The 17,964-nt window shown below is 52.1% G+C and overlaps 1 protein-coding gene across 1 annotated transcript in view; it reads left to right on the top strand.

The window, feature by feature from the left end:
* LOC147882952 (uncharacterized) overlaps positions 1-17,964 on the top strand; it is a 108,592-nt gene that overhangs the window by 55,117 nt on the left and 35,511 nt on the right. Inside the window, exon 5 of the mRNA XM_087400765.1 lies at positions 15,118-15,204. Coding sequence (XP_087256891.1) covers positions 15,118-15,204 — 87 coding nt within the window. The remainder of the gene's footprint in view (positions 1-15,117; positions 15,205-17,964) is intronic.

Below are 17,964 nucleotides of genomic sequence, written 5' to 3'. Positions count from 1 at the left end.
GTATATGAAAGAAAAGGTAAGTGTGATCGGCTCCTGGGGGTAAGGGTGCAGTGCGGAAGTCAGTGATCTGTGGGGCTAAAGCAGGAGATCCCAGAATATAGTCGACGACAGTGGCTCCTCCGCCATGTGGGAAACATGTGAAACCAGAGGAGGCAGGCCACCGATCTAGTCCATTGTAGATGACCAGATCATGTATACGTCCAAGGTCCAAAAGAGCCTGCCCATACCCAGTAACGGGAGCGCGACTGTCAGCCGAGGAGCGAGGGAAGCCCGAGTCCTCTGTGTCCATCTCAGGTAATAGGACCGGATCTAAGTGGAAGTCCAGGAGTGATGTCTGACGTGCACCTGTCCTTGCGTTGAAATCCCCAACTAGGAGGACCTCTCCGCGTCTGGAGAACTCCACAATGTCTGAGTAGAGATCTAGATAGGGGGATACCCCCGTATCCTCGCGAAGCATCCGTGCGAAATGTGACGTCTCAGGAGGAAAGTAGCAGATTGCAATAAAGAGGTCGCGTGTGGAGGGGCGTCGGAATCGGAGCCATAGGTAACGGGCATGGACATCCCGTCTAACCACGGATGTCAAGCTTGTGAGCGCTGAGCGAAGGAGTACTGCAACTCCGCCTGACCCTCAGACCCCCCCAGTATATCTGGTCTCCTCACGAAATACTGACTCCCAGGTATAGCCACTGACCAAGGGGAGAGGGCGCTCGGGGCTCTCATGTGTCTCTGTATAGAAAACGATGTCGCGTCCAGTGTATGACTCTGAGAAGTTCCCAGGGTCAGACCATAGGGTACCATTACAGTTCCATACGGTGCATGCCAAGGGTACTGTGTGCTGAGTTTGAGTCTCATAGACCATGTCTCCCTATTTGGGGGTGGAGTCTGCTACCGTGTCTGGAGTACCTGGTGGGGCTCAGCGGCGGGGGCCAACTAACAGTCGGCCATCTCAGACGACAGCCCACTTCCCCTCCTGACGGGCTACATCTCGCTGCTGAAGCAGGGTGCGCCGCTCTTCCACCTGCATAGGTGTGAGATCCTCATCCATGAAGATAGTAGGGTGGTCCCGTAGTGTAGCACGCTGCCTGAGTGCTGCAAGTCGAGCCTGAGTATCCCTGAATCGGATGATGAGTGGCTGTGGGCGCGTGGGGTCCCGTCTTGTGCGCCATGCATGCTCGATCCCATGCTCGACGAGGCTGAGGGTAGAGGTCACAAAAGTAGTCGCGTCCGCTAAGGGGGTGAGTGAATCTGCGCGGGGGATACCTCGTACTCGGATGTTGAGAGCCTTACTGGCCCTCTGTTCCTGCTCGGCGATGGTGGCTGAGACTGCTGCTTTGGGTGCTCGTCTCGCAACGTCCACCCATCTGGAGTCTCCGCAATAGCAGTCTGGATAGTAGCGATCTGCTCCTCTACCTCTGGTGTAGTGCGCGGGGCCGCTGTGACTGTAGCAGTGAGAGAGACAACCTCCTGACGGAGGTGAGTGATCTCCTGGCGCATGCTCTGAATAAGCTGGTCTTGTGCTACGGTATGATCCCGTAGTCGATGTAGCTCCATAAAGATGTAATCTATCGTCTTAGGTGGGACCTCGGGGGGTGCGAACTGGGACATGGCGTATGGCTGTGGGGGCGTGGGCGATAGGCTAGCTGTATATGGCAGAGGAGTGGAGAAAGGCTACTGGGTGAGGGGAAGGGGGGACATAAGAGTGGTGGAGACAGAAGGGAGCTGTGTGGGGGGTGAGGGATTGTGACCCTCTCCTGTGGGGGGCAGGCTGAGTGGTACAGTGGTGGGGGGGGCAGTGATTGGAGTAGAGATGATGGCTGCGGGAGAAAGAACTGCATTGGTGTCCATTGCACCCGATGTTTTCAGGGCTGGTTGGCTGTCAATTGCTAATCCACTCCTGGAGATGCGCTTTGTGATCTCTCCCACAATTGGCTTCGGAGTCTGTTTGGGTTTGTGGGCCATTGTAGGACTTGTTCAAGTGCACGATTTCCAGGGGAGGCAGATCTTGTTCAGCATTGCTGTAGGGGTGCGCAGGCCTCCGCAAGGCCAGTGCAAGCCAAGGCTTGCAGCAGACAAGGGCCCTCAGACCACGGGAAGGCTGCGGGAGGGTGTGGGGCAGAGGCTACGGGAGGGGGGGGTGGTGCAGAGGCTGCGGGAGGGGGGGGAGTAGAGTGGAGCTACGGGGGGGGGGGGGGGGGGGGGCAGAGTAGAGCTACGGGAGGGGGGCAGAGTAGAGCTACAGGAGAGGGGGGGGCTGAGCGACGAGGGAGGGGGAGGCTGAGCGACGAGGGGGAGGGGGCTGAGCGACGAGGGAGGGGGAGGGGGCTGAGCGACAAGGGAGGGGGAGGCTGAGCGACAAGGGAGGGGGAGGCTGAGCGACGGTGAGGGGGAGGGGGCTGAGCGGCGGTGAGGGGGCGGGAGCTGAGCGGCGGTGCGGGGGAGGCTGCGAGCGACGAGGGAGGGGGAGGCTGAGCGACGAGGGAGGGGGAGGGGGCTGAGCGGTGAGGGAGGGGGCTGAGTGACAAGGGAGGGGGGCTGAGCGGCGGTGAGGGGGAGGGGGCTGAGCGGCGGTGAGGGGGAGGGAGCTGAACGGCGGTGAGGGGAGGGAGCTGAGCGGCGAGGGGAGGAGAGACGAGGGAGGGGGAGGCTGAGCGACGAGGGAGGGTGAGGGGAGGGAGCTGAGCGGCGAGGGGAGGAGCGACGAGGGAGGGGGAGGCTGAGCGACGAGGGAGAGAGAGAGAGAGAGAGAGAGAGAGAGAGAGAGAGAGAGAGAGAATGAAGCAAGTATTTGTAGTTCAGAGTGTGATTGTGAGAAGAAATACAGTGCAGGGACAATTCCACAAAAATTGCACATAGTGGCCTTTATCAGAGAGAGTCTTTGGGCTTACATTTGAAATCTCTAATCAATGCTAGTACATCTCGGTAAACCGCCCATTCCCCCGCTTTGCATGCGCCCCTTCACATTAGTAAGTTCAATGTTCCTTTGTTTGAGCTGGGTCAGAGTGAGCTCCTCAGATATCCATATCCTAGTACCCCCTTTTCTATTAGAGAATCTTAAATCTTCCTGCCCTCTCTCTGAAATAAATCTGCACTTGTGTTCCCTTTTGAGTGATACAAGTTGTACTATGGCTTCCTGCTCTTTTGCTTCTGCATAAAGATCTGCTTTATTAATTCTGTTGTTGGAGAGGGAGAGAGAGAGAGAGAGAGGTGGAAGTGAAGAGTAGGGGAGGGGATAAGACTTTTAACCCCTTCCACAATCTCCTCTAACTCTCAAGTGAAGAGTAGGGGAGGGGATAAGGGGTAGGGGGGGTTGATGTGCTCAAGAAGGGCATTCCTGTATGTGACAATGATGAGGATGATAGAGCTATTGATCCAGGAGGCCAGGTGGACGTCGATGTCATGGTTGAGGCCTGACAGCTTATACCTTTACTATGTTTCTTGGTTCGACTGTACATATCTTCTATGTCTGCTTCAATTACTCGCATTACATACAATGTTCAAGGTCTTTGCAATGTCAATAAGTGGAGACTTTTTTGGCACTATGTACATAGAATGCACCCCGATGTAATTTCCTTATAGGAACACAACCAACACTTCTTGGCTGGCCAGCAAGGCCACTTTGCTGGTTACGACATATTTTATGCTGGTACAATGCACTTTTCCGGGGTATGCATGCTGGTAAAACATGATATGCAGCCCACGGTTGCTCACAACGACCCCCAGGGTCGATGGATGGTAATCAGATGCATCTGTCATGCCGATCTTTATGAAATAGCATCGGTTTATGCCTCTCAAACTTCTGCGACAAGAGCTCAAATGTGGACCTCCCTCAAGCAATATCCATGGCTGTCTAATGCTTTTTTGTGTGGAGACTTTAATAACTCGCCTGCCATGCAAGACAACACCACTCATCGTTCTCACATGATCCCCACTGAGCTTCGACATTGGGAGGATATGCTTTCTTTCTTGCATGCAGAAGATTTATGGCTCTCAACAAGGGATGGAGATATGGGTTATACATACCGTCACAATGCTTTTACTCATTACCGGGCTCGACTTGACAGATGGTATTTGTTGCATGCTCAGTAGTATGCTAGTTTCACATGTGCATTATGGGTTGATCATTCCCTCTTGCTATCTGATCACTTTCCAGTATGCTTGACATTATCAATAGCATGTTTGACAGATGATATGCCTTTTTTTGGTCGTCGCCTACTCCATGTTAATAGTGCTTATTTGCTTCATCAACAATTTCAGAACATGGTGAGAGTGGCTGTCCGCACCCTCCTCTTACATGCTCAGGAGGACATGGATTTTACTTGGATCAGTCTTGCCCATCGCTTGCAGGCTGTTTTTCAAGATTATGGACGAAGTCACATGGAAAACCTCAGGCTTAAGCTGAAATGGGCTCAATCTCGCAAGCAACAAATGGATGTAATCAGCTCTTATAGGCAGCTCACCTCCTCTGAACAGGATTCTTGCGCTTATGCGGTTCATATCATCCATCAAAATGATCTTCGCAAATTAAAGAAGTGGCAAATCCGAGCTCGCATGAAACCCCTTTTGGATAAGGGCTGCTCCTCCAAGACCTTCTTTAAAAGCCTGCATGCGGACAGGCGAAAGGAGGATATTTGTAGGATCAGGCAGGATGATGGCACCTGGACCACCTCCAAATCAGAATTGGAATCGCAATGCTCTAGTCATTTCCAGCATCTCTTTTCTCCTCAGCCTGATTATTCGATGCAAGTGAATGCAGCTAGGTCTCAATTTCTTATGCATGTTCAGCCTATATTGTCTCGAGAACAGGCTCATGCATTGGAGCAGCCATTTATGCTTAATGAACTAGATGATGCTTTGAGCCATTTACGTAAAGGCAGCTCTCCTGGTTGGGATGGATTGATTGTTGAATTTTTTCGTGCATTTTGGGGTGATCTCAAGGACACTCTTCTTCTTATGATCAATCATGCTTGGGCAAAACAATCTCTTCCCCCTTCTTGGAACATGGCCTTGTCAAATTGATCCCCAAAAAAAGGTTGTGTGAGACAATGGCTGATTGGCGGCCCATATCTCTTATGCCAGTCATCTATAAACTCATTGCCAAGATGATTGTCCTTAGGGTTCGATTTATCTTGCAAGCAGGACTTCATCCCAGGCAGTATGGGTTTGTTCCCAGAAGGCAGATTACTGACAATATCTCCAATGTTTTGCTTGCAATTGAGTATGCCAAATATTCTAAACAAGATGTTCTCATTCTACAAGTGGACATTGCGAAAGCATTTGATACTGTCCATTGGGATTTTATTTCTCAGACTATGCATAAATTCGGATTTGGCCCTCGGCTCGTCCATGTTATTTACTGGTTGTATTCTCATGCCACTGCACAGTGTCTGCTTGGTAGTGGGTTGTCAAGGACATGGACTATGACCCGTTCAGTGAGACAGGGATGCCCTCTTAGTTCGCTACTGTATGCCATTGCTACTCATCCGTTATTGTTGCATATGGACCATCTTGCAGATACAGGACAGCTTCATGGCTTGGAAATTCCAGGGGCACAGCCGTTTCTTGCACAGGCATATGCTGATGATTCAGAAATCGAATCTTCTAGCATTGAAAGAAGCTGATTGGCATGCACTTCTCTGGCCATGCCACATTATTTCTTCCCATACCATTGCGAGGCATTTAGGGTATCCCATTGGCTGGAATATTACCCCTCAACAACAGCTTAAATGGGTGCTTCAAAAGATTAACAAGAAGCTGGAATACTGGCACTTGTCAACTTGGCCTCTACATGTTTGACTTCGGATAGTACAATCTATCATTATGTCATATGTGCAATTTTATTTGCCTCTTCTTCATTGGTCTTTTAAGCATTTGGCTTCCTATATGTCCCAGGCTATGGAGATATTTTGGAAAAGCAAATCTCACAAAAAGGCTTTGCGACTACTTCCCATGCAGTCTGTTTGTTCTCCTAAGACTCATGGCGGACTGAATATTCTCAACCTTCAGTTTCATATGTTGGCAAGAAAGAGCACTATGATTGCTGATTTCTTTCTGCAAAAACAGCCATGGGCTATTATGTTAGCAGCTATGTGTGGAAACATGAAGTCCCATGCATATGGGCATTGGATTACAGATCACTGGGAAGCAGTCATGACCTCATTTCAGGGGAAAATTCCTGGCTGTCTTGTTTCTACTGCTTTTATTCATGATTGGAAGAGAATTCTCTCTTATGCTAAATGGTCAGGTGCTTCCTCCCATCATGGTAACTCTCTTCATTTGGAAAGCATCCATTGGAGCAAGGTGTTTGAATTGCCTCTTGCTTTACAGGCACCTATTAAAGCATCTAATCTTATGAAATTGGGCATAAGATTTGTCGGAGATGTGGTGGATCAACATGGTTACGTGCTTTCATTTCCACAAGCTAGCAGGACATTCCCCTTGGGTCTGCATCATAGGCCCATTTGGAGAATACTTACAACTATGTTGCAGCCATTTGTTCCTGTTCCTCCGCTGTTTGTACAGGACAGATTACTAGACTGGAATCTGATTTCCTTGTCTCCTGCTACCTGTTCACTTTCAATGCATAATTTGACATCCTCGATGGTCTACAGATTTCTTCTGCCACCGCCATGGATTGATAAGCATGCCAACACTCTTTGGAATTTGGATAGGCCTTTATCTTGGTGGCAATCAAAACTCAGGAAAATTTGGAAAGCTAAATTGCCATTGAAACAGAGGCTTTTCTTTTGGAGATGTATAGTGGGAGCTTTTTCCATTGGGGTGAAATTGGAAGCACGTCGTATTGCTTCCTCTTCCTGCCCCCGTTGCTCTCATCACCGTGAGACAGTTTTCCATTTGTTATGGTCTTGCCTCCCCTCGCCATAGCCTCTACCTCCCTACCTTCCTCTCCGCCTCGCCTCGCCCCTCGCCCAGCGCATCGCCTCGCCACCGCCTTCGTCCCCGCCTAGCTTCGCCGTCGACTCGCCCTTCACCTCGCCTCGCCATCGCCTCCGCCCTCGCCTTTGCCCTTCGCCCTCGCCTTTGCCTTCGCCCCTGCCTTCGCTTCGCCCTCGCTCTCGCCCTCGCCACGCCCCCGCCTTCGCCTCCGCCTTTATCCGCCGCCTTGCCTCGCCACCGCCTCTTCTTCCGCCTCGCCTCGCCTCGCCTCGCTCCGCCTTATCCTCTTCCGCCTCACCTCGCTCGCCACAGCCTCGCCACAGCCCGCCCGCCTCGTCCCGCCTCGCCTCGCCTCGCCTCGCTTCGCCTCACCTCCTCCTCCGCCCCACCTCGCCTCGCCACTATCCCCCGCAGCCTCGTCTCGCCACCGCTTCGCCGTCGCCTCGCCCGCCTTTTTCTCATCCACACCCAAGCTCCATCCCTCGTCTAGGCCCCCCTCTTTTTGGTGGCAGCCTCTTCCTCATCGAAGCTCTCGCAGTTTGTCTTGGCAGTATGGCGGCTCCTTGCCCGGAACCGGAGGCCCAGTCGGACCCCCCCTCTCCAGAAGCCTATCGCGTGATCTTGACAGAGCAACAGTCGTCTCGGGTACAACAGGTTGCCAATGACTCTGCCCACACTTGAGTCTATGGCAGAGTCATTGGACACTCTCCCTCCAGGTCAGCCATCAGGGATTGGCTTCAAGCCACTCTTATGTTAGAGGATAGCCCCATCGAGGAGGTGGCCCTCATGGGAAGGGGCATCTTCTGGCTTAAACTATCCACTGCGAAAGCTGCGAGCAACCTGATTGCTGGTTCCCCCACATCTGTGGATGGAAAGATCATCATGATAGTCCCTTGGTACCAAGGATTTAGCGCAACGGACTTTGATGCTCGTTTCCGCATACCTCGCCACCCAGTGACGCTAGTATTTCCAGGCCTTGCTGCTGAGTTGCGGCCGATAGTCAAGGACCTGGGTTCCCACTTTGGCTGGGTGATGCATGACACTTTTGTCGACGCGGTTGCTGCGGCAGGAGCTCCCAGAGTCCGTGTGGCTGTGGCAGATCCTGCGTCCCTCCCTGCAATGATTGAGATTGTGACAGATGCTGGCAGCATTACTCAGAGCATGGTAGTCACAGGACAGCCTGGCCAGTGCCTGAGGTGTCATGGCTTTGGGCACCTGGCTGCTGCTTGTCCGCGCTTCTCCAGTCCCTCTCGGCCCCCCCCGTTCCCCTCCCGCAGCCCCCTCCCCCTCCCTTCAGGCAGCCACGTCAGGCGGAGTAGAGGCAGTCGGAGTCTGGTCCAGAGGTGGCTGGCGGCTGGACCGAGGTCAGAAGGAAAAGAGGAAAGAATAAGAAGACTTCTGATAAAGGCAAGGAGGCAGAGGTTACTTAGCCTGCAGCAGTGTCTCAGAGACCTGACAAGCAGCCGCCCCAAGGTCTAGGGAGAGCTGCTTCCTCGTCTGTAACCCGCCCTCCGCAGCCTCAGGTCCCCCTCTCTCCTGATCCCCTGCTCCCCTCCACCCAGCCCCAGCTCCTATCCCAACCGCAGTTCCCTTCTTCCGACCCTCAGCTTCAACCCCCGCCTCTTTCTCTTCAGCCCCCGCCTCTTCCTCTTCAGCCCCAGTCCCAGCCCCAGCCCCATCCCTCCTCCCCCGCCCCTCTCAGCTCTTCCGCAGTGTCAGCTTCACCGGTGATTTCTCAGCCACGTGTAGCCCCCACTCCCCTACCTCCGGCCCCCCCGCTAGTCGCTTCTGTGGAGTCTGTGTCTCCTAACCCACAGCCTCCTTCCCTTTCCACACCCCAGGCAGGGCACCCCGAGACTGCACCACCCCTGGAGCAGCCTTCCTTGTCTGCTAGCTCGGCCCCCTCTGTTGCAGATTCTGGCGGGCCTCAGCTCCAGGAGAGAGAGCTCCCTCGCGACTTCTACAAATCCGGTCCCTGGGACTACTTGGATGTGGCCGACCTCGGGACCTTCCCAGCCTGCCTCGACATTAGTATCTTCCTGCTTCGTAAAGGGGCGGATGGGAAGATCGCAGCCTTGGCCCCGAGGGATGGCCCCAGCTTTGCTTTCACTTTTCTCAGCGACGGCACCGAGATTTGGACAGACGACTCGGTCTGGGAGGCTCTCAGAGAGCAAACGCACGCTCAGATTTGCTCCTGGATAGGCTCGACGGGTGGACAGCTTCTCGAGACCCAGTGGTCTGAGGGTGACGTGCGCCTACGGTGGCGATGCGCCACCAAGCGCTTCAGAGTGATTGTGATCCTTAGGCCCCCTCTGTCGTGGCCCCTCCCCCAGGATGTCAGAGCTTGGACACCACAGAAACTTCGTGCCTTCTACGGGATGACTACCTCAGAGATCTCGAGTTGGCTCGAGAAAGCGTTTGTCCATGGCACCAAAGGCCTCACGCCTTTGCTAAAAGTTTTGAAGAACGGGTAGGATGACCCCGCCTCCCCCTCCAAACCCTCACAGAAGCGTCAGCGCCTTCATTCCGAACTACCAGCCTCTTCATCGACCTCGGCCGCGAGCAGACAGTTGTTCACAGCCTACCAGTACTCATCATGAGCTTACACCTTGTCTCCTGGAACGTGAACGGGTTTCACTCTTCTGGCACCCGTGGTCCTAGGAAGCTCATCTTGAGACAGGAACTTCAACCAGCAGTGATTGGTCGCTTGGATATACTCCTGCTCCAGGAGCATAAGTTGTCAGTGGCTCATACCCGTAGCTGCGGGAAGATCCTCCTTGGACGCTTTCACACTTATTGGGAGCCCTCGATCGGTGTACAGGGGAGGAGTGGCGGTGTCTGCACTTCCGTTTGCGAGTCGATTGCCAAGGGAGTTTTTGGCCATGGTACGTTGATCCCAGGTCGTGCACTTTGGGTTGGCCTAGAGTTGGAGGGCTCCAAAATAGGAATCCTCAACATCTATGCACCCACAGACCTCCGACGCAGAGCCACCTTCTGGAGGACACTCACAGAGATTCTCCCAGACATGGATTCGTGGATTGTTGGAGGTGACTTCAACAATCTGGAGACTTTGGAGGACCAGCAGGGCAGAGGACCAGAGTTTACAGATATAGCTTAGGCAGAGCAGTCTGCTTGGGACTCCTTTCTCTTCGCGACAGGAGGTAGGGATAGCTGGAGAGACCCGTCCTTCCGCCGATGGCACGGGAGCTTGGACTTCTCATGGGGTTTCCCAGGGATGGGGACAGACTCCTGGAGAGATTGGACAGATTCTATGTCAGTGATTGGGCCATCAGCAGAGGTGGTCAGGTGGGTGTAGTGCTAGGGACGACGCTCTCCGACCACGCGCCAGTGCTCTTGTCACTAGACTCGGTAGCTCAGTCTCTTCCTACCCGTTCGTGCAGGATTCCTGATTCCATCTTCTCTAGGGAGGAGGTGCGCAGTAGTATGGGTAGCCTTTGGGACAGAGATTGGGGTAAGTGCGTGGATCTGGTAGAGTCGGTGGCGCAGGCTCTGCAGGAGTCCAGCCAGATTTGCCAGCTTGCAGCCCTTCAGGTTCGCCAAGAGTGATGGGGCAGAGAGAGAGCTCTTCGTAGGGACCTCGCCTCCATTCAGCGGCTCCAGCAGGTAGCTCCGGGTTTGGAGGAGCTTCGGATCCAGGCCCTTCGAGCCAGAGCCCTTCTTGAGGAGACTCTCCAGCGTCGCTCAAAGTTCTCTTATCACGCCTCCCTCTCCTACTGGGCTCGGAAGGGCGACCGGATGAGCAAAGAGTTCTTCAGGACGCATGGTCAGAGAGCAGCAGGTGACCAGCTCCGGAGTCTTAGGACAGCGGAGGGTCACATCATTACCGATCAGGAGGAGGTCTTGGGGTTGGCTACTGACTTCTACAGGACTCTTTTCCAGCAGGAGCAGCTTGCCCCCCGCACTAGACGTTCCCGCGAGGAGGTGTGGAGGCACATCCCGGCCCTTGTTCAGCCCAGCATGCAGACAACGCTGATGGCACCGTTCACCACTGTCGAGATGCAGGAGGCCTTGATGGCCATCGATGGGCAGAAATGCCCTGGTGAGGATGGGCTTTCCAGAGCTTTCTTCACCACTTTCTGGGATCAGATTCATCAGCCCCTCCTAGCAGCCCTCCAGAGGATTTTCAGCAGCGGACATATGCCAGAGAGCCTCTCTTCGGGATTGATCTGCCTCATCCCGAAGGGGGGAGATCGACAGGAGATCCGTCAGTGGCGCCCGATCACTCTCCTCACCACTGCCTATAAAATCCTTGTCAAGATGATCAGCGCTAGAGTTCGGCCACTACTCCCTGACCTCATTCATGACACTCAGACAGGCTTTGTCTAGGATCGCAGTATCCTGGATAATGTCTTCACCTTCTCAGAGGCGATGGAGTGGGCTCAACACAGCGGGTCACATTTAGCCATCCCACTTCTCGACTTTGAGAAGGCCTACGATCGTGTGGACTGGTCCTTCCTGGAGGGTACTTTGGAGAGACTTGGATTCCCAGTGGGATGGATTCAGGGTATCTCAGCGTTATACAGGACAGCTTCCAGCAGGGTCATCATCGGCGGCAGGATAGGAGAGCGATTTCGATTGGAGAGATCAGTGCGTCAGGGTTGCCCACTCGCTCCCTACCTGTTTCTCTTTTTCGCCGAGGCGATGACACACTATCTTTGGGCGAGATCGACAGGGATCTGGGGTGTTCGCCTTCCCATCAAGGAGGACACGGAGCTCCTAGACTCGGAGTATGCAGATGACACAGCGCTGTATGTTCAGGATGATGAGATGATGTTGGAGAGGGTGAGGCTGGCCTTAGAGGTCTTCTGTTCGGCAGCCGGTGCGAAAATCAACTGGAACAAATCAGTTGGTTTTCTCACAAACCCTGGGGCATGCTCACAGTGGGGGAGGTTTTTGGGTTTCAGATGGATCCCACGGGGGCAGACTGCTAGATATCTCGGCTTTCAGGTCGGCCTAGACATCACGCCAGCTCAGCAGTTTCTCCCGGTGCTAGATTCCATACGACGGAAGCTGGCTTTTTGGAGTACTGCTAAGCTCTCTTGCAGGTCGTGCTCTTGTAGTCAACCAGGTTCTCCTGGCCACGGCCTGGTATGTGGCCTCTTGTTGGTGCTTCTCGAGATCCTACGTGGCACAGCTCAGGAGGATGGTCCGGAATTTCCTGTGGTCTGGGGGGGATGGTCTCAGAGATACCAGAGCCAGGGTAGCCTGGCAGATAGTCATTCTTCCGCAGACTGAGGGTGGCTTGGGGGTCATTGATCGTGAGCTTCAGAGTCAGGCCCTGCTGGGCAAGTTAGTTATCCGCGGCTTGACCCCGGGGGGGGCAAACGTGGAAGATGTTATTTCAGTAGGGGATCAGTTCTTGCACCCCGCGCCGAGGAGGAGAGTGGCTACCGTCCTTCAGATGGATCTTCACCTCTGCACCGCTTACCTGCCCCCAATCCCCGCTCATTCGTAGCCTGCTCATGGTTTGGAGGCGACTCCGTCTCAGTCTCCTCCAGTCGCCTCCCAGCAGCCAGGAGGAGATCAACCGCCAGCCGCTCATCTGGAACGATCAGGTCAGAGATGCCTTGGGCCTTTAGCTGGGAGAGAGGTCGCATATCTTGTGGGACGGCTGGATGTGGGGGCCGGTCCCTTCGAGTTTGGAGGGACACTTACAGACACTTGGAGACCGCTGCTCTAGCAGCCGCAGCCGGAGGTATCCGTGGAGCTCAGGCGAGATGCACAGAGATAGATGGAGCGATTCCTACCGGTTGGTTGGTTCCACCCGAGATTCAGATCCTCATGCCTGGTGATGCCCGTTGGCTTGGACAGTTCACCCCTCGTGGCATCCCATTGGTTGTTGCAGGCCGGTTGGACGACACCTCTGTTTCCTTCTTCGCTGTTTTGGGAGACGGCCGACTCAGGAGAGAGGGTGCGCTCATCGACCCCTTTCTCTCGTGACAGAGGGTTCGTGTCGTAGGCCTCGTGGGGAAGGTTTGGCGGATCGATCCTAGTATAGAGCAGGATCAGCTGCAGTTATGGCGCCTCTGGCTTTGGGAGGGGCGGGTCCTGTCAGAGCTCGATTGGGACCCAGGAGAGTGGAGATGGCCAGAGGTTGTGGCAGACCAGGGGCCGACCCCTTTCTTCGCTTACAGCACGAAACTGGGCAGGAGCGTTCTCGGAAGGATGCAGAGCAGACCACCCACCCAGCGGCCCAGTTGGTATTCTCAGGGTATTTCCAGGCTATTTTTGTAGGCCTTCTAGAAGGCCTTGTGGGAGAGCTGGCAGCCGCGGAAGATTTCCTACTTCCTTTGGCTACTCGCCCACAAGGGTCTTCCAGTGGGGAGCTGGTTGCGGCAGATTGGTCAAGATGGTCTCTGTCAGATTTGTCATGAGGACGAGGAGTCACCAAAGCACTGCCTGTGGAGCTGCACTCGCGCCCAGGACGTGTGGAGGTGGGCCTTCGGGATCCTTACTCGCGCAGCACCAGAGTTAGGTTTGATCACCTGGGGCGCGTTCTGCTGGTGCAGCACCACACCTGGCTATCATTAGTTGTTCGAGGCAGGGCCGCAGGACCCTATGTTCCTTATCACACAGGGGACTTGGGGGCCGCTTGAGGGCATCCCGCAGCACTTGGCAGAGGCGGACACAGGATCTCAGGTGAGGCAGCCAGCCTGGGAGATTATTAGCAGCATCGTCGGATGGCACATTTGGACCTCGCGCTGCGCGCAGATCCTCGGAGGTACCTCTCTCTCTACTGCCCAGGTCATGGCCGACATCTGGAGCGAGATTATCCACACGCTCAGAGGCCAGTGGAACCAGATCCAGGGGGATCCCCGAGCTGGCCGGGAGAAGCGGAGACGTTTCCTTCGAGATTGGGATACGCAGGGCCTCTTCTTCGAGCATACTTCTCAGGGCCTTCAGTGGTGCTACTCACCGCCTCTCTGGCTGTTTATTCACACCCGCCTGATCTCTCCGTGAGAGAGAGCTTTTGTTTCCTCTTAGGGCTGCGTCCGATTTGTGAACGCAGACCCGTCAGCTGCAAAACGTCATGTATCTTGTTTTTTCGAAGTAATATAATCAGCACTGTTTTTTCGGAAAAAAAAAATTTGTTATGGTCTTGCCCGCACTCTCGAATATTGATCACTCATGTCTCTCATTTGCTGCAGCTTCGGTTTCCCTCTATCAGATTTGGGAAACTCTTCTGGATGTTTGGATGCTTCTCATCTCAGATGTCTCCATTCCTCCTTTTCTTTCACTGGGCTCGCTTTTGGGTACTATGGACTATTTGGACACAGAGACTACATTTAAGGATGGGATATTCCTCAGGCATATGCTTTCTTCAGAATGTCCCTCAAGCAATCTTTATATGATAGTTATGCTGCGAGGGACTTGGATGCTACTAGCCTTGAAGTGTTTTCTCACTGTTTTTGAGTTCTTTCATTAGGCTCTCTTTTGGAGTCTAATGTCATGTACATTGATTTCATGTTAATTTTATAGTTACTGGTTTCACAAAAAAAAAAAGTGTGTGTGTGTGAGTGAGAGAGAGAGAGGTGGAATTGAAGAGTAGGGGAGGGGAGGGGAGGGGATAAGACTTTAGCCCCCTCCACAATCTCCTCTAACTCTCACGATAGCAGTCCTACATTAGTCCTTTTCTTCTGCCCCCCTCCCGCCCCGCCCTTTGATTGCAGTATTCTCACTAGGCCTTTTATAGTAAGCCTTAATGGAAATCCCTAAATAAGGAAATTGGACTCACCTTCTTGACCATGAAGACAAGCATTGGTGCTGGTGGAGATGTGCTACATTTGTGTGTGACCTCTGCAATGATTCCTGCTTGCCATTACTCTCCATCTCCTTCACCTTTCTTCCAAGGGCTGCAAGCTGAGCCTGAGCTCTCTTGGTTCTTGCTGTAAGCGGTAGATTTGCTCCTGTGGGTCTGAGCTGGTTTCCTGATATGCATTTAGGCTTTGGGTTTGCATGTGGGGTATGAACTCCAATACTCAGGATTTATGTATTTAATGTAGGATTCAAATTTGCATCTATGTTCTGGTGTCCTCGGCTTGGTATGAAGACCCTCAGAAAGTGCAGTATGGAAACCAATCTCACCCAAATCAGAAAGTGCTTTATGAGAGAGAGAGAGAGAGCGAGTTCTCTTATATATGAGAATATATCACTATTTTTCAGTGTTCGAAATGGATTGATTTTGTTTATTTTGTTGTGAAGATTGGAAGGCCGCTAGTGACTGCAAAGCTGAAGGATTACCCACAGTTTGAAGTTGTATCTCTCGCTATTCAGCGGTCTGCATTCAAGGTTTGATTACAGGCCAACCTCAAGCATGTGTTTGTTCAGTTTATGGGTAAAAAGAAGATGACAATAAAGCAGGGGAATCTCGTATATTGGATTTCTGTGACCTTTATGCATCAGAGAATCAGACTGGTTTATAGATTTGTGGAATTTCTGACATTATATCCTTGGACTAGAGCTCACTATTTGAAAACTATGCTTTCAAACAATTGTCAATAAAGCCTGGAAATGTAACACTATTTCACAAGTGTGCACAAGGCCTTATCGATACTTTCTTTGATAACTCTCCTCAATGTAGTACTGGAGGGATAGAGTCTGATGTTGTGTTGACTGTTTTCCATTCATGCTTTGCATATTTTAGCTAATCATTTTGATTGCAATAATGAGACTCAAATTTCCCTTGGTGGTCCTGGTATAGTGTTGTTGCCCAGACCTTATCATCAGAAGTAACCTGAACTTTCAGATTGTTTACTGTCCTATTCTTAGGGTGTGGCAGAAAATCTGTATGTTTATAATAGCTATTGCTTTCCTATGTTGGCGGGGATAGAAGTCATGCTCAAACACCCATCCAGGTTCTCATATTTGGGACATTTTCTGGGCAAGAATCTAGCAGTCAGTTACAAACTACTGTAATTAGTCTTCCTTTTTTTAAAAACAGACAAAAGGACTGCCTATTAGAAAGGTTCTTAAAACCGATACAGATAAGCAATCCATGAGACACTTGACGACAGAAAAGAGAGCTGCCTGCTATGCAGCCTTCTTCGCAAGATCCCAGCTTACTGCCTAGTATATCCGGGAATCAGGTGCCAACAACCAGGGTGGAGGGCTATACAACCACCAGAAAGCTCGATTTGTGAGAATGTAAAAAGTGCCTGCAGGCTATGCCTTGCATAAAACACTTCCGCCTTTCCGTAGTCTTCCTAGACCCCTCTGTATCATGCTTCCAAGTGGCTCGCAAAGTATAGATGATATCATGGCATATGATGATGAGGGTGGCTGCAGGCCGAGTCTACTGCCTCCCCATCACTAAACTACAGCTTGCTATTCACATATTTGAGGCAGTGATGCTGAGAACCCAGTGCTACCAGGGAACAGGATCCCACTCATGTGGACTGCCAGAACTCATTCTCTTTGTGCTGGGAACGCATTCTCTTTGTGGCATGCGAAGGGTACACCAGCCGCTATGTATGACTACATGGCATTCTGGAATGCCTATGGAACATTCTGCTTAGGTACAGAGTTGGGGCCAAGGTCAAAGGCATAGTTTTCGATGTGGATTTGCCGTCGCTCTCAGCCATCAAGGTTCACTGTCAACGCAGCCTACGCTCAGCGCTGCTAGAGCCTGGTCTATTACTTCTACATCTGAACTCACCTCACGCTGCTCACCATCCACGCTGCTCATGGTTCACCTCATGCTGCTTAGTGCTAGCGTCATCATTGCTGCCTACCTGCATCTACTAACCACAGCAGCACCACTGCCTAGGGCGGCCATAGGCCCTACTGTTCGTCATTGCTGCCTGGGTTCTGTATCCACAGCAGCCAGCTGCCTACCTGTTTGTCAAAGCTGGCTGCTACATACTTGTTCAGCACCGCGGGCTGCTACCTAGCAGTTTGTCATACCTGCCTACTTGGTAAGTGTAAACCAGAGAATAATTTCTATTCTCTGGCAATTGAATTTAAGATTAATATTTTCAAATTTGATGTTGACAACTGCTTTAATGTACAAACATTTAGTATTTGCATGTTTCATATTACACAGCCTATAGGACCCAGGGACCAGGTTGCATAGTGCAAGCAATCTTTGATTCCTACATAATACAAACTTCTATATATACCAGTTACAGTAACTGAACAGTTTTAAGTTTGGAGTGTGATGGGCCCTCCATGCCCTGATGCTCAATCCCCTTAGTGGAATGAGGTTGATATGAGAATGCTAAAGAGCAGCTTGCAGGAGGATCACGCAAGTGGACATGTCCCTATTGTGGGCAATCCAAGATGGGAAGTTCTGCAAGAGTACAATCTCAGCTGTTGGGAATTCGAGGCAAAGGCATCAATATTTGTTGGTGCTTGATATGGTGCTCTTATGGTTGAAAGCCTTAGTGGATGTACTACCTCCAAGCAAGAAGCTGAAGAGGCCAGCTCAACCACGAAATGTGAATGCAACTCATTTGTGCAGTGTCCAATGGGCATGGGCTTTGTCTTGTCTTATCAAACTAGCATGGTAGAAAAATAGCTGAACATACTTAAGGCATTCACGTATCTCTCCAAGCCACTTTCATCTTGCAAATAGAAATATATCATTTATGTATGGCAATGCATAGTCCCTCATGATCCTTTGCTCGGCCATTATGAGGTTTTATTGCAGCATCCTTTACCCCCCCCCCCAGTGAAGAGGGTGCAAGATGTGGGGCGTAGCATATGTGAGAGGTTAGGGACTGGCTGATTTGGGATATCATAGAGTGTGCGTGCATAATCGAACCAGACCTGAGTGTCATTGAGTGGTGAGGGGGACTGTCCCTCTAGAATCTCTGCCAAAAGTCCTTAGAGTTGTTACTGAACAAGATGTTTAGTGGCTCCTCTTCGTTCCGGCGAACAAAGTCTAGTTTCTTTCTGTGTACCAGTCGACGGTACTCGCGTAGTGTCTCTAGGATATCATAAGAGTGTGCGTGCATAATCGAACGAGACTTGAGTGTGAGTGAGTGGTGAGGGGGACTGTCCCTCTAGAAATCTCCGCTAAAAGTCCTTAGGGTTGTTACTAAACAAGAT

The sequence above is a fragment of the Dipteris shenzhenensis genome, chromosome 29 (assembly GCF_047967505.1).
Source record: "Dipteris shenzhenensis isolate YYH24624 ecotype China chromosome 29, Dip_SZ_1.0, whole genome shotgun sequence".
NCBI lineage: Eukaryota > Viridiplantae > Streptophyta > Polypodiopsida > Gleicheniales > Dipteridaceae > Dipteris > Dipteris shenzhenensis.
This window is presented reverse-complemented; position numbering and strand designations above follow the sequence as displayed.